This window comes from Acinonyx jubatus, chromosome C2 (genome assembly GCF_027475565.1).
Source record: "Acinonyx jubatus isolate Ajub_Pintada_27869175 chromosome C2, VMU_Ajub_asm_v1.0, whole genome shotgun sequence".
NCBI lineage: Eukaryota > Metazoa > Chordata > Mammalia > Carnivora > Felidae > Acinonyx > Acinonyx jubatus.
This window is the reverse complement of record NC_069384.1, coordinates 70,145,113-70,161,520: the sequence shown is the minus strand read 5'-3', so window position 1 is coordinate 70,161,520 and position 16,408 is coordinate 70,145,113. Positions and strand designations below refer to the sequence as shown.

The 16,408-nt window shown below is 38.5% G+C and overlaps 2 protein-coding genes across 14 annotated transcripts in view; one reads left to right on the top strand and one right to left on the bottom strand.

Annotated features, from left to right (window-relative positions):
- LRCH3 (leucine rich repeats and calponin homology domain containing 3) overlaps positions 1–14,680 on the top strand; it is a 128,069-nt gene extending 113,389 nt beyond the window's left edge. For 3 of the 10 annotated variants that reach the window (XM_053220990.1, XM_027061077.2, XM_027061073.2), the window contains 3 exons: positions 499–4,715; positions 8,017–8,072; positions 14,574–14,680. In XM_053220990.1, coding sequence (XP_053076965.1) covers positions 499–621 — 123 coding nt within the window. In that variant the 3' untranslated portion in view covers positions 622–4,715; positions 8,017–8,072; positions 14,574–14,680. Of the gene's footprint in view, positions 1–498; positions 4,716–4,765; positions 7,312–8,016; positions 8,073–14,573 lie in introns of those variants that run through there. The other 7 variants (XM_053220984.1, XM_053220983.1, XM_053220989.1 and 4 more) reach the window with 7 other exon arrangements.
- IQCG (IQ motif containing G) overlaps positions 3,595–16,408 on the bottom strand; it is a 55,432-nt gene continuing 42,618 nt past the window's right edge. For all 4 annotated transcript variants that reach the window (XM_053220992.1, XM_053220993.1, XM_015081545.3 and 1 more), the window contains 3 exons: positions 7,077–7,208; positions 6,245–6,346; positions 3,595–4,697 (listed from right to left, as the gene is read on the bottom strand). In XM_053220992.1, coding sequence (XP_053076967.1) covers positions 4,560–4,697; positions 6,245–6,346; positions 7,077–7,208 — 372 coding nt within the window. In that variant the 3' untranslated portion in view covers positions 3,595–4,559. The remainder of the gene's footprint in view (positions 4,698–6,244; positions 6,347–7,076; positions 7,209–16,408) is intronic.

Below are 16,408 nucleotides of genomic sequence, written 5' to 3'. Positions count from 1 at the left end.
TGGGCATCCTTCCTGCAAGCAGTCTGGCTTCTGGCAGGAAACTATCTTGCGTTCCTTTGGTGTATGATTTCCAGAGCACTTTCTCCTACAGTGTCCTGTCAGGCGTGAGCCATCTGGTAACTTGGAACTGCTTTTCCATTTTCTCCACCTCATTTTACTGATCTGCATTGATCTTTTATGTATCAGGAATGAAGGATGTTGCTTTTACTGCATAGTATTTTGTTATCCTCTGTTGTATGTAGAAGTGTATGTAACTTGTCCTTACCCCAGTTTTCAAAATGGTCCGTTTGTACTTTTAGTTGTTTTAATAAAGTGACGGTGTCAGGTACCATCTCTGTGTAACTCCTGTTAACAGAGGCCAGTTTCCCAGACTGACTCTTCATATCTCAGTTGACTATTATGAGGGAGAGAAGAGATGCTTATTTTTTCTTTTTAGTTTGTTGATGTTCATCCTGTTTTCTCTTTTGTTTGTTTTTATGTTACGTCGTTCCATTTCAGGAGCAATTATGTTTGCCTCTCCACATTTTAGAAGAGAAAGGTTTGAGCCAGGTTGCGGTGACGGTCCAGGCTCTCCTGGCACTTGCCCCCCCCAAGCAGCAGCACCCGTCATCTGCTGTGTAAGGACCCCCAGCACCTGGGCGTTGGCCTGGCCAAACCGGAGCAGGACGCGATTGCTGCTGCCAGCCATCTGCTTAAACAAAGCTCTTAAGTGTTCTTAAAAAGGACTGTTTCCATGATTCCTAACAGGAATATTTTGCTTCATGCCTCCATTTTAGGGGAGGTTATATTCGTTTCCATTGAACTGTTTAGGAAGACACGGTTGGTTTTCACAAATGAAACTTAATTCTGTCATTACTGAGAACGCAACACTGAAGCCTAAACTGGCTGTGCTTTCCTAGAAAGTAGGCTTGTCTCACATACCAGAAAGAAACTCCTCAAAAGGCTATTTAGCTCCCCTGAAAGCACAGACATGCTATTATCTTTACCTGTTTCCTGTTTCTGGAGTCCTCTGGTTTCCAAAACTGGCTGTTCATTAGAATCTCCTGGAGCATTTGTTAAAATGCAGAGTCTCATTTGGTAGGTCTAAAGCGAGGCCTGGGTATCTGCATTTTCAACAGATGTGGTAGAGACCACTGTCTCAATCTAGATATTTGTATGATGTGGGGAGTAATGACTCCACTCTGTCAGCCACATTTAAAATCAGAAGCTATATATTAAGATTATTTGGACTGTCTGTGCAAGGCAAGACAAAAATAACAGAACTGGGTTTTTTGGACAAAATACTTATGTCCAGGCAGAACAAATATAATGTAGAAGGCCTAGATTTTTATGTAGTAAAACCATTTCAGAGAGTTAAGTTGTATATAAGGCCAGAGTCATAGGCCACCCCCCTACGCAGGCTGGCCACCACCACTTAAAGCTTGGTTCTGTGTGACATCCTGCTATTCTCCACACTTTATAAACAGCACTCTCCACACAGGTTCCAAATCCTTAGGCTGGTAACAGGCACTACTCACCATTTGCATTGAGCCCTCCCATCCTCTTCCCCCTATGCTGCTCCCGGGATACCTGGACCTGCACGCACCTTCCACCCACAGCAGAATACACTTCCGGCTCCCTGACTAATGGAAGATTATGAAAACAAAGCAAAGGAAATAAAGGAAAAACCAAGTTTCTTAATTTCTTTCAGGTAACAGCTGGTTTCCGTGGCTGAATCAAGCCAGTTTCCGTGGCTGAATCAAGCCACTTGTGGCATCTTAAAAAACAGCGTGCTGTGTATCTAGTTCATCTAACTCTACCACTCGTGCCTTCTTTACTCAATCATGGGCCAAGTGAAAGGGCCCAAGATCTCATGTAACAAAGCTGGGAGCCTTTGTTCAGGTTTAAGCCACTAGGGTCTTTCTTACCCTGTATTTTGAACCCCTTTTAGTTGTCAGCATATCTTTTGGTATTCACTGCCTTTATAAACCGGGTAAATAGACTTAGTGAAGATACTAGTTATCCGGGGTTGTGAATTGTTCTGGATTTACTTTACCAATGCATGCATTTGAGCAAAATGTTCTCTATCACGTGAATGCAGCATCTAAAAGGAAAATCATGGAGTATCCGGTCAAAATAATGTTTTCTCCCTGTTCTCACAGGGAAACAAATTCAGCAGAACATTACCACTTTGTCCAAGTTTAATATTAAAGAACATAAAGCATCTGAGCTCAAAACCCAGTCCTTCACTGTTCTTACAGAACAAAAGTAAAATGTCTTTTAAGTGTTTAGAGCCAGACCCCATTATATTTACAGTTCCAAACATACCCACCAATTAGGACTTGTTTAGAATTTGTGTGCATTTTTACACTATAGGTATTTCTCCTTCTAGTCAACATTAAACCTCAGGACAATCTCTGAATAATAGAAGTCATTTGAAACTCAGCAAAGAACAGGACAGTTTTGTCACCTACTATGCAAGAATAACCCCAGAAGACATACATAATACAACATTTGGGACATTTGCAACTAATTATCCCATATGAATAAATGGAAATTTCCACTTATTTCACATTTCACACATAACGTGAAACCTTATTAATGTATTCTTATCAAACTAATTCAAATTTATATTTGAATTGCTAGAAAAAAATTGTGTACAGTTTTGGTTGATAATGAAAGAAAAATATCAAGCATATTGAATTTCTTTCCTTTGTCAAGATGCAGAAACATTTCATGATGGTTTTGTTGAAAAATTTTTGTATTCAGTGTTTTGTATGTACTTAAAAAAAACTGGAAAGAAAATTTCACATTTAGCCTTGCTAGACTGCAGTGTAAGATGAAGACGATGTTGTAACGGTTCCACCTGACCATTTGTGAGCTTCCTACTGAAGCGGTGACCAGCCCAGTGCTTGAAGTGTGAACAGAGAAAAGGCTAAAGTGCCCACCCAGCAGGGCCCCTGCCAGCTACGGACATCGTAAGTCAGCCAGGTCTCTGGAAATAACTTATGGGCGGAGGGGCCTTTGTATTTAGCTAGAACAGAGTAAGGGGCTTCTTAGCAGGTCACTTTCTTTAATAGCTTTTTAAAATACAGCCTTACAGCCAATCGAGGAGTCTGATTTCTCTTACTTGCTACAGCTCAGCAGTGACTAATGATGTGTGACTGTGCTGACGAGTATGATGAATTTTTAACAACTAAGCGCTTAAAATGGTTATAGAAATGAAGGAAAACATGGATATTTAGAACCCTTTTTATATAAGTATTGCAGTGAGATGGTTTACAGCAGATTTCATTTTATTTCTGAAAATGTTGTAAACATGTAATTAGTGAAAGATTTTGTAAAACATTGTCCTATATTTGTGTGTCTGTAAATATAATGCATAAGTTCTAAGTATAAATATGTCAATATCATGTATGTTATTTTAAATTGCCTGTATGCCACCTTACACGTTGACATTAAAATAAAAGCCAACACTTCAATAGCGTGAAATAAAGGCTGATTTGAAAATGTTCATACCTAAAGCACGATTTCCTTGGCTAAAATGAAAGGGTATTTAATTCCCCGAAGGAACATCAGTAGAAACTGGGTCCTCATAACAGGCCCTTGAGATCAGTTTGTTTGTTTGTTTGTTTGTTTGTTTTACTCTAAGGAAGTACAGATATCAGCATTTCCCTATATTTGGAATCACATATAAGGCTTAATTCATGAAATACATGTGATATTTGGACACTTTTCTTTCATAAATTACCAACTATGCTGTAGGGAAAGCTTTAGCACCCCAAGACATTCTGTTTGGATTATCCTTACTGTTTTAGTCTTAATATCCTGCAAGGTGAAAATTGTTGAGGAAGCAAAGCAGGCATAGACCCTGGTGTCTCATGATCGAAAATCTCTCCAAGCTAGTCTTCCAGCAGGCCTGTGTCCCCCAACTTTACTGTGTGTGGGTTGTACACCCTAACATCTCGTATCTGTTTATTCTAATTCATTATTTATCTTTTTAATTTATAATTTATATCCCTACCTATTTCCCAGAAAAGGAGCTGAAGCAGCTTATAGTAAGATACATATTCCATGCTGCCACCACCCCAACAAAAACACTAAAGTGATAACAAATCTAAAAGGCAGAAAGGAACCAACCTGTGGAACTTCACTGTGTCTATATTATGCTAGACACTTTATAAGCATCGTCTTGGAATTCTGACTGAACACTTTTGCTCATAAAGAGTTTTTTCACTGTAGACAAATGATAGAATCAGGAACATTACAGAAATTACTGAAGTTTTAATGCATCACAATAACTAAGCCCTTGACTTTTTTCTAGTAAGAAAGAGCAAGAAGAATCTTCATAAGCCTCCTAGAAATACTTCCCACCAAGTTTCTCAAAAGAAGCCCTAAGTCAACAGTATAGTCCTAATTCAGGGTTTGCAAACTAATACAACAGGCAAAGTGAAAACACCAGGCAGCACCTGGAAATGTCCAAATAAGAAACAACCTGTAGATGAGTTCTCTGCACTGGTAAAATGTTTTCAAGTCCACCTTCCCAGCTCCAGAATACCAGAGGAAAAGGCAAGAGAATGTCACTTTTTCTTGCCTCTCCGCTTGTTCTTGTCTTTGCCTTTACCTTTGGAATCCTTGATATCATCTTTGTCCTTCTTAGGCATTTTGAAACCACCAAGTTCCCTCCGTACCATAGTGCCTCGCCACCAGGCCTGGAGCTAGAAGAGAAAGGGGGAGTGAGTACAATTTATAGCTTGCCTGATAAGCTGCATCCTTTCTGCAGAAGGGAGTTGTTTTTTTCCTAAAGTTACTTCTGTCTGAAGAACGGTGTCTGTCTGAAACATGGAAGCGGCCATGCCTGCTGTACCTACAGCAGTGCTGCCCTGCGGTGCAGGACCCAGAGCTTAAGCCACAGAATCTAAAGTTCTCAAGGACTGAAAATAAAGAAAAGGAATCTGATAAGGCCAGTCTTCTCCTTTACACTTAAAAACTTGACTCCCTTGTACTGTTTCTCTTTATGAACGGCCAAGTTCCCCACATCTAAACCATTTGATCCAACAGGGATGTTAGCTGGGACACAGGCAAAAGTAAGCATTCAGTCAAAAACGTACAGATAATTTAGATGGCTTCAATAGGCTCCCTGGTGCATTTCTTGGCTTCAGTGATTGGTTAAAGGATTGATTAAGGGATCCTCTTCCAAAAAGGATCTCGATAGCTCTCTTGAATATTTTAGTCATAGACACAACTGTTCTGAATACAGTCTGCGCTACTTCAAAATCAGACTAAGCCCTAAAAACTGGAAGCAAATCCATTAGTGAAAACAAAGGTGGTCTTCAGCTAGTCTTTACATTTTTGCTGTAAATCAAGGAATCCTGCCAAATAGGAAACACCATAGAAGCTCAATAAATCCTTGCTAACTGTACATCTGACACTCTCCTAATGGAAAGCTCATATTTGGGTTTGGATGCCTGGTTCTGAATGTACTTTAAAGCTTACTTTCTTAATCTACCCCATAATATACATCACAAACTACTGTTTACACACTGTAGGATCTCTCTCAGCAGACACACTTCTTTCAGAGAGCAGGGCAATCCTCTCAACAACAGTTTGGATCCAGCTGATGTTATTTTTGCTTGAAAATATTCCCCAGAATCTGACCTACCAGTTTCAACATCACTAATATTCACAAGTCCATATAAAACTAATGTTAATCTTTTTTTTCTAAACTGCTCTTTATTCCCTATACCTTTTTTGAAAATAGCTCATCAGAACCTAGAAGATAGGCTGGGCTAACTTCTATAAATAGAATTTTAAGAAGCTCCTCTAGGGGCACCTGGCTGGCTCAATCAGTAGAGCATGTGACTCTTGATCTTCAGGTCTTGAGTTCAAGCCCTACACTGCGGGCAGAGTTTACCTGAAAAAATAAATTTAAAAAAGAAGAAGAAGAACAAGAGGCTCCTCCAAGAGCTGTTTCGATTATTAATAGTATTCTTAAATTTGACCTCTGGGCACAAGTTCTAGCTCCAGCTTCCCCTGCTAACCACCACTTTCCTCCCTGATTAAGAGGTGGGGATGTGTCCTTTGCTATGTTAGCTCTCTCCCTGCACCGAGGACTATAGTCAAATTCCAATAATAACAAAAAGCCATGCTTCCTTACAGATCTCCCATCCATGCTTCATAACAAAGGAGAGATACTTTGTGTTCCTCAGTGTTAGGCCAGCTATGGGATTGAAGGTGCCCTAAGATGTCAGTTCTGGCTTTCTACCTGTAAGACGCTCTTGAGTTCCAAGTGATCCTGTTCTGTCTTCTTCCTGGTCTTCTCCTTTTCTATCCGATCTTCAATGATGACCTGTTCAAACTCCCTTATCTATAAAAGTAGACATTAATCGTAGGTTATAAGACTGTCTTGGCAAGGTGTGGCCCAGCCAGCCCTGCACTTTTAATATAAAATTTGAACATAAAGCTTGCCAAATCTAAAGATAAACCAAAGAAAAAAAAGTTTACTGGATTCCTAAATGGTAAATATTCATATATTAACTTTATAATTGTACCCCCCCCCGTTTTTTCAGTTTGAATAATTCAAATTTGCATAGTCTTGCATAAAAATGAAATACTAACTTGATGTGTGATTAGTGACCTCAAAATAATGTAATTTTTTTAGCTCCTAGAATGTACGCATACAAATAGCAGCAGCCACCTTTTAAAAGAGAAATTTGGGAAATTTTACATTTATTCAATGATGAAACCATAATCAGAGCTTTTTAAAAATCATAATTTACAGATTATCTTCAGAGACCATAAAATAGAAATGATAAATTAGTATCTATCTCAAGAGGTTGTTGTGAGCATTAAATAGTTTATAAATGTGAAATACTAGTAAAGTGCCTGGGACAGAGCAAGCACCATGTAAGTGTTAGCTGCTGCCATCACTGTCCCCATCATCGATGTTGTTACCATCATCATCACAGGATAGCCTCTCAGTGATTTACAGGCACACCTCCACTTTGTCACCAGAAACAGCAGTACCCACCTACTATAACTCGGCTACCACCTACTCCTTGGTGCTCAGTCTTACACTATCGAGACTGTTTCCTTACCATTTTTGCAAGGTCTTGAAGGTGTGCTAAGTCACTGGCCTTAGCAGATTTGAGAGCATTTAGTTCATTCTGTTTCATTTCTGTGTCCTTATCAAATTTCTCCATCCAGAACTCTAGCTTCTCCTCAAGTTTCTGTTTGGAAAGAACATTAAAACATGGCTCCCACCAGGCACAAAACCTTATATACTGTATGAAATCATTTATATAAGGTTCAAGAACAGGCAAAACTTTTCTCTCGTGATAAAAGTCAGAATCGTGGCTCCTTCTAGGGGTGGCTTGCTTTATTTGATTGGGAAGGGGGCACGAGGGAAATTTCTGGAATGTTGTAAATGTGCTATCTGGGTGGTGGTGGTTCCAGGAGTTTATATATGTAAATGTTCATCAAACTATATGCTTAATATTTGTATATTTAATATGATTACTCAATTTAAAAACGGGGAAGAGGCCCTTCCAGGTGTCTGGATGAGGGAAATTGAAAAGGAATAAAAGATAGGTAGAAAATTCTGAAGGATAAGGGATGGCATCAGACATCTCTTTGATTAATAACAGTAAATACCAGTTGGGAAGGGTACAATGTCTTCAGATTCCTAAAAACTAATCAATGTGAATCTAAGATTCTATAACCTAGCCAACCTTGCATTCAAATGTGACGGAAAGAAAGAACATAACTGGTCTTTCTAAAAGAGTTGCTCAAGAGTATATTTTAGCCAAGTAAAATGAAAGAGATAGTATGTGGGAGAAACAATAAAATGTATATTTAAGCTACATAATATACTTTTTAAAATTAAATCATAATCTGTAACTAAAATCCCAAATTAGGCAGTGTAGTCTCATGGAAGGAGCACAGACAGGTTCTGAAGGCAGACTGCCTAGGTTCAGCTCCCAACTCTGGCACTCAAATAAGTTAAATTCTCTAAAGCTTCACTTCTCTCATTTGTAGAAAGGAAACATATAAGGAATGATTTCACCATGGGACATAGAAGAGGAAAAGAAGAGGTAAGTGAAAGCTTTGCTTTAATAAAGACAAGAAGATACAGATATTAACTAGACTTAAGAAGAAGAGTAAAGTATAAATATGTATGTTCAAATGCTAAGGGTTACCACTCCAAGCACAGAATGTATAACTTCCAAACCCCTAGGTCACATACTTGAAGTACCTCAAGAAGGAGACTTTAGGTGGTACACTTACATGGGATTTTTAAAAAATATGATTCAACTAATCATTCTGATTAAGTTAAAGAGAACATACCAGTTTGATGCAGTCATGTCTTTAACATCTTTCAAACTCTTGTTAACACATTTTTTAAAGTTTATTTTGAGAGAGAGAGAGAGGGAGAGAGACAGGGAGGGGCAGAGAGAGGGAGACAGAGAATACCAAGCAGGCTCCGCACTGTCAGCACAGAGCCTGACTGGGGCTCTAACTCGAACCATGAGATTGTGACCTGAGCCACAATTAAGAGTTGGAGCCTAACTGACTGAGCCACCCAGGTGCCCCAGTTTTTTTCTAAGTTTTTTGTTTTGTTTTGTTTTGTTTTGTTTTGTTTTGTTTTTTGAGAGAGAGTGAGCGTGGAGGGCAGAAAGGAAATCCCAAGCAGGCTCAACGCTGCCAGCCAGAGCCTGACCCAGGGCTTGATCTTATGAACCGTGAGATCATGACCTGTGCTGATACCAAGAGTTTGACGCTTAACTGACTGAGCTGCCCAGGTGCCCCTTTTTCTTTTTTTAACAAAAAGAGAAGAGTCTCCAGGCAGGCAAGAAAAACTGGTTAAAATGTAATCACATCATTTGGTATTTATTGTACTTCTATTTATTTTGATTTCTACTTGCGACAAATGGTACTGGTTTTTCTTTCATAGTAATAATACAAAAATCTTAATTGAAAATAAATTGATATAGTTGTTTAGGTGAGTAATTATGTACAAAACAGTACAACGCAGGTGGTATGCAGATATTATAAAACTGTGAAAATGGTGTGCAAATAACAAGTTTGCACTAGAGAGCAAGAAATTGAACAATAAAAATGCCATGATTCCAACAAAAGGAAGGAAACAACAAAGCTTGAAAAGCAGGGAGCAGAGGATGGAAACAGTAAGTAGAAACAAATGAAAAATTACAATAAAAACAAATTGAGGTAAATTTCCCTATCAAAATAGGAGATTTTTAAAAATCAATCTATGAAGTATTTATAAAAACCACAGCTAAAACTATATAATCAAAGCAAAAAGAATGCAGGTTTGGCAGTTAACATCTGGCAAAACAGAACTCAAGCCAAAAATATTAAATAAGAGAAAAACATTTTATACTGAGAAAAACATGCTCTATTATTACTGTTATGAAGTTTTATACTCATGCCATTTTGGAATATATAAAGCAAACATTATTAGAAATATAAGAAATTGACAGGTCCACAATGATCTTGGGAGACTGTCACACTTCTCTGAAATTAATAGCCCAAGTAAATCAAAATAATAATATGAAGAATTTGACAGACTGTTAGACATTTATACAAAACTTGTACCTAACAGAGAATACACATTCTTTTCAAATACCCATGGAATATTCATGTAACTTGAGCATATATTAAGCCTAAATAAGGGCTCAACAGATTCCAGCAGGCACGACTCTTACGTTTTACATTCTGAGACCACAACGGAAGACAGTAGGAGTGTAGACCTCAAAGTGTTGCCGTAAGCAATAGAAAGACAGCCTAGGGGCACCTGGGTGGCTCAGTCAGTTAAGCAACCAACTTGATTTCTACTCTTGCTTTTGGCTCAGGTCATGATCTCAGGGTCATGAGATCAAGCCCCCCATAGGGCTCTGCGCTGACAGTGCAGAGCCTGCTTAGGATTCTCTCACGCGCCCTTTCTCTTCCCCTCCCCCACGCTCTCTCTCTCAAAATAAACTTTAAAAAATGTGTTAACAAGGGTTAGAAAGATGTTAAAGACAGACATGACTGCATCAAACTGCTATGTTCTGCCTGCTTGGGATTCTCCCCCTGCCCAGCCCCTCTGCCACTCATGCATGCTCTCAAAGTGAACTTCAAAAAAAAAAAAAAAAAAGAAATACACTTTTAAATAACTCATGGGTTAAGGAAATAACAAATTATAATGCCTATAATTTATTTAAAGGCGTGAAAAAGGTAAGGTGGATTAATGGAGGAAGGATGTATAGATCTGTGATGAAGCAAGAAAAAAATGTTAATGGTAGAATCTACCACTATTGAGTGGTCACTGTAGAATTCTTTTAACTCTGTGTATGTTTGGAAATACTAATAATAAAATTTTGGGGAGAAATAAATAAATTAGAAATTATTTAGAGGGGAAGGGGCACCTGGGTGGCTCAATTAGGTGAGTATCCAACTCTTGATTTCGGCTCAGGTCATGATCTCTTGGGGTCTGTGAGATCGAGCCCTGCATCGGCCTTTGTGCTGACAGCACGGAGCCTACTTGGGACTCTCTCTATACCTTTATCCCTGCTCCTGCCCCACTCGTGCTCATGCACGTTCTATTTCTCTCTCAAAATAAATAAACACTTAAAAAAATTATTTGGAAAAAAATGACAACGTAAGCATTATGTATCAAAACCTGTATACTGCAGCCAAACAGTAGTCAGAAAATATGTTGGGTTACATGCGTATAGTAGAAAATAATAAAATTTGAAAATAGGTGAATTGAGCTTTTAAGAAACTAGAAAAGATTAGCAACATAAGCTCGAAAGAAGTATAAGAAAATAATTACTGAAAATTAAAGCAAAAACCACTGTGAAAGGGAAAAGATTTGCTCGATAAAGCCAAAAGATAGTTTTTGTGAAGACCAATAAAATGGTCAAAAGTTTGACAAATCTCAGCAAGAAAAAGGGAGAAAAGATACAATTTTTTAAAAATAAAGATGAAAATGATAACTATAGAAATAAAGGAAAACTTTAAATTGTAAGAGACTTTGGAGCATATTTTTATACTAATAAATTTGAAATGAATGTTTAGATAAAACAAATCATTTCTAGGAAGGCATAAGTTACCAAAAATGACTCAAAAAGAGACTCTTTACGTGAAAACATCAATAAACATTTAAAAAATTTAAAAAGCTAAAGAAAAAGATTGGTCTCAGAGGTCTGAAATAGCCTCTCTAAGCCAGCCTCAGTCTGTATGGTCCAACTTGTATCCCCTATTTTCCTGCTATGTTCTCTGCCCTTAAATCCGCTTCGTGGGAACACCCTACTGAGAATGAACCAACAGTAGTAATCCTTATAATCGTATCTGTAAAATGAGGAAGCGATGTTTGTGTCTTACAGATGTATCCATGCTTCAATTTGCTGGGAAGTTATTTCAATAAGAATACCAAAAAACATTCCTGTTGAACTCTATAATCTTTAAAAATGCAGCTTTTTAAATTTGACTGTGATTTCTCTTTCCTTATTCTTCAGGCCTCTCTCTCACATTTTGCTGTCAGTGTCAGTAAAAATTCTAGCAGAGAAAATGCCTGTTAAAAAATAAATGGATTCAATAGCAAAAAAAAAAAAAAAGTAGCCAAACTTCTCCCCTTGAAGATGATACCCAGACAAGACTGTCTACGACTAAAGTTTACCAAAGTTTGAAGGAACAGATAATAAACTATTTGCTTTATTTATATTTTTAGGTTTCAGAGCATAAAAAGATAGAAAGCTTCCCAACTCAAGCTGCTAAACTAGCATAACTGATAGCAACATAAAGAACACCAAAAAATAAATCCAAAGGTCAACCTTGTTTATGGAATATATAAATACAAAATAAAAATCTACAAATCAATCTAGCAGTCTGGTAAAAGAATAATATATTAAGAACAAGTAAGGTTTAACTCAAGAACTTATTTATTTTTTAAAAGAAATTTTTTATGTTATTTTTGAGAGAGAGAGAGAGAGAGTGTGTGTGTGTGTGTGTGTGTCTGTGTGTGAACGGAGGAAGAGGCAGAGAGAGAGGGAGACACAATCTGAAGCAGGCTCCAGGCTCCAAGCTGTCAGCACAGAGCCCAACGGGGCTCAAACTCATGAATTGCAAGATCATGACCTGAGCAAAAGTTGGATGTTTAACTAACTGAGCCACCCAGGTGTCCCTATCCCAAGAATTTAAAAATGACTCAACATCAATAAATCTATTAATATATTTTACTTTATTAAAAAATTAAAAGCCCGTATCATCTCAATGGATGAAAAAAATCCATCTCATAAAACTTGAATACTCATTCTAGATTAAAAAACAAACAAACTCAGCAAGACCAAAAGGAAACTTCCTTAACTTGATAAACGTTTATCTACCATAAGCCTACAGGGTACACTTCATACAATCCCCATTCATGCCAGTTATCAATTTATTGCCTCTCAACTCTAAAATGCATCCTTCACCAGCCAGTTTTGTCAACCTGGATGCTTGCTGTAAACAGTTCTCTTTTGCCAGCTGGCATAATGCTAAATTTTGTCAGTAGAGGTCGCTGGAGGGACATGAGGGAGGGAGCTGCTCCTTGATTCCACTGTGCTTCATCGTTTGTTCCTGGGGCAGGGCTGGCAGTAGCATGTGTGTGGGACATTTATGGCACTTGTTCACCAACAAGTTTTGTTGGTACAACAGGAGGATTCTTGCTTACCAATCAGTCCACAGTTCCTGCTTGCCAGGTTTATCCCACTAGCTATGATCCTGCTCTGACCCCAGGCAACAAAGCAAACATCTCTGTTTATTTCTTCCTTGGATACTGTCCTTCAGCCCTAAGATGTTCTTTAGAGTTCTCTTTTATCCTTTCTTTGTAGCCAGTCCCTTATTATCAGTTAATTCTTTTGTTAAGTGTTCTCTGCTGAAATTACTGCTGTGGTTTCTGTCACCTAACTGAACCATGTTACAAAATTGGTACCAAAAATAGTTTCTCTCCCACCTTCTCATTCATATGTCTTACTAAGGCATCCAAAGTCCTTGCCAATTCCTGTTCATCAGATACAATCAACATAACACAGTGGACAACTACAGTGCTTTATAGAAAGTCAAAGCAAGCAGTATCTCTGCAGACCACATTATAGCAGAGAACAGGAGAACTGACATGGCCCTGATGTGAGCCTGTGAGGGTGTACTGTTGGCCCTGCCAGGTAAAAGCAAATTACTTCCGGAGGTTTTTTCACACTGGTTTAGAGGCAAAGGCTTTGTTCAAGTTAAGGTTAATAGGTGCCTACCAAATGCCAGTGGCCTTTGAAGAAGTTCTTCAGTCAAGATACTACATCTGCAAGTGTAGCTGCAATTGGAATCATCACCTGATTACACTTAAAACAGTTCACAGTCATTATCCAAGATCATGCAGCTCTACAGGCTACACAGCTGAGTTAAATAGGAATGTGATAAGCATCACTACCTCTGCTTCTTGCAAGTCTTTTTTTGTTGGCACTAATTTCTGCAGTTGCGGCAGGGGCACAGCATTTGCTTATGATTTACTGTGTTGGCAGAGAGAGGAAGTTCCAGAGACTTCTACTTGGCCCTTACTACCATAATGGCCCTTACTCCATAGGTCAGAGAGCCAATGTGGAAATTCTGTCTGTTGCCAAGTATGTCTACTCCAATTATACGTTCAGTAACTGGGGAAATAACCACAGGGTGGATCCACAGAACAAGTGGGCCCAGAGTCCATCAGACTTAAGACTCCATCTATCACCTGAGCACTATAATCCCTCATTTTGAGTAGGGACCATTTGAGTGCTGTTTTGGGTTCCCAGGAGTTAATATCAGTTCAAAGCCAATGCTCAGTAATCTGAAAAAATCTGGATATTTTCTTTTTTCCAGTGCATAGTAACTCTAACAAATAGCCACAGTTCCCTTTGAGTAAGTAGGCTTAGAGGAAGATTCGCAGTCTATGCCTGCGGTAATGCTGCAGAGTTCATCCTCAGGGGGACCTGTCCCCTTCAATTAAGGGGCTTTGGTCTTTGAATTGACTTATATCTGGAAATCAGAGGAAAAACCATGACTCTTCATTGTGGTGGTTCAAATCAGGGTTTTGGCTACTAGACTTGGACTTTCTTCTGTTATATACATCAAGTAATTCTTTATCAGGCTACTCACCAATTTTGCTCTTAGGGATACCACGATTAATTAGCCATTGCTAAATATCCCTATGGGCAAAGGCATTCTGATTTCCAGTATATCCTTGCTACCCTTCATGGTAAATGTGTTCACATGTCTTTAGCAGGGAAGTGCTGTCACATGTCCTCTGGCACTCCAGGGCCCCATCACCCCACTGAAACCAGAGAAGCCATTTCAATGATGACATCACCCGTGATCTTACCTGGCCTACACAGGAAAGCAACCAAAGACCTTTCTGAGGACATAGGTGCTCCCCTCACTAATGTATTTCTCAATGCCTTCGTATAGGAGTGCCTTCTAGGAAGAAATGTCTCACAGAAACTCGTTACAGGTATAGATAGGTGTTCAGTGACAGATTTGTAGATCACACAAATTCACTCTGATATTTCTATTTCTCCTCCAAATCATAGCAGGGAAGCTCCGGCATCTCCACCTCATTAAATGTGGGCCATTGTTGAATCCAAGTTTAAAGCAACTGTTAAAAGTCACCTCCAGCTTCACAAGCTATCACACTGAATCCACAATCTCTAGTAAGTATATCCATATCAAGGAACATGACTCAATCTAGCATTATATTCTACCCTCCTTGGTCTAACACCCTTAGAATCCATTCCCAAACATGTCTCCCAGGTTTCTGCCAATATATATTAGCAAAGGCTCGTAATTTGTCAGGTGTATAAGCCATTTCCTTCTGAATTATGGTTATCCGAGTTACCTGTATCCCTGGAACTTGCTGAGATTTGACTCTAGTTATGGATCCTGGGACAATAGGAGTGATTTGTGCTGGGTCTTGAGAGTGAGCATCTGCCTCAGATGAAGTTATTACCACAGCATTTTCAGGGAAAGTAAAACTAATCTCCTCAGACCCTGGAGGGCAGACTACTTCCACTGGTAAGGCAGGCTGAGTTACTTGGGGGTACAAGATTATCAATTACATCTGAATTCATCCAGATAGTCCCATTCCAAGTTTTGGGGCCCCATTATTTCCCAACGAATGCCCTAACTTGCACATGAGAAATGTGGCATGCCCATGAACTCATGTGCAATACTGACTGAAATACCATTAAAACCAAGAATAGAAAAACAGTGCCCATTATCACTACTACTAATCAACATTACACTTGACACTCTAGCTATACAATAAGCCACAAAATGGAAACAGACATATATTTGACTGCAGTCAAAAAGATTTCTACCTAGAAAATCTGAACAAATCAACTGAAAAACCATTAAAACTAATATGAGAGGACATAACGAATCTACAGCAATATGCAAAAATGAATAGCCCTTCCATACACCATGCATTTAGAGACATATAAGAATGTTTACCATTGTTATAATAGCAAAACTTGGAAACAACCTGGAAGTCCACGGTCAGAAGAATGGTTAACTAAATTTTGATATGTCCCCTCTATGGGATATTATATAACAGTTGTACTTCATAGGAAACATTAAGACAAAGTAAATTAAAACAAAAAAACCAGAATCTGGAATAATATATATACTATAATATCATTTATGTCACAAATATAAATAAATAGAAGGATAAATACTAAAAACATGTAAGTATTTAGGTACATACACAAGTATGTATATGAAAGAAAAAGATGTGGAAGAAATCTTGGAATGAGGAGTGATTAAGAGAGCTTTCACATTTTAAAATCTATGTTTCAAATTTTATTTACTTTTTTAAATATTTATTTATTTAGAGAGCATGAGCAGGGGAGGGGCAGTGAGGATCCCAAGCAGTCTCTGTGCTATCAGCTCAGAGCCTGACACAGGGCTTGAACCCACGACCTGTAGCATCATGACCTGAACCGAAATCAAGAGTTGGACACAACCAACTGAGCCACCCAGGTGACCCTGTGCTGTTTCAAATTTTAATTGAAAAGTATTTATATATTACTTGTGTTATTGGGCTGAATATCTAGGAAACACTGACTTCATCCATCCATTATCCATTTATCCACCAACTCATCTGATTATTAAACACGTGCTAGCTATGCATCTAAGAGTTGAACAGGTAACATGACACATAATCTTTTTTGTTTTGTTTTGTTTTTTGAGAGAGAAAGAGAAAGAGGGGGGAGAGAGAGATCCATATTCTTTTTTTTTTTTTTTTTTTTTTTTTGAGAGAGAGAGAGAGAGAGAAAGGGGAAAAGAGAGAAGATCCAAAGCAGGCTCCACACTGTCAGCACACAGCCCAAAGTGGGGCTCGAACCCACAAACTGGGAGACCATGGCCT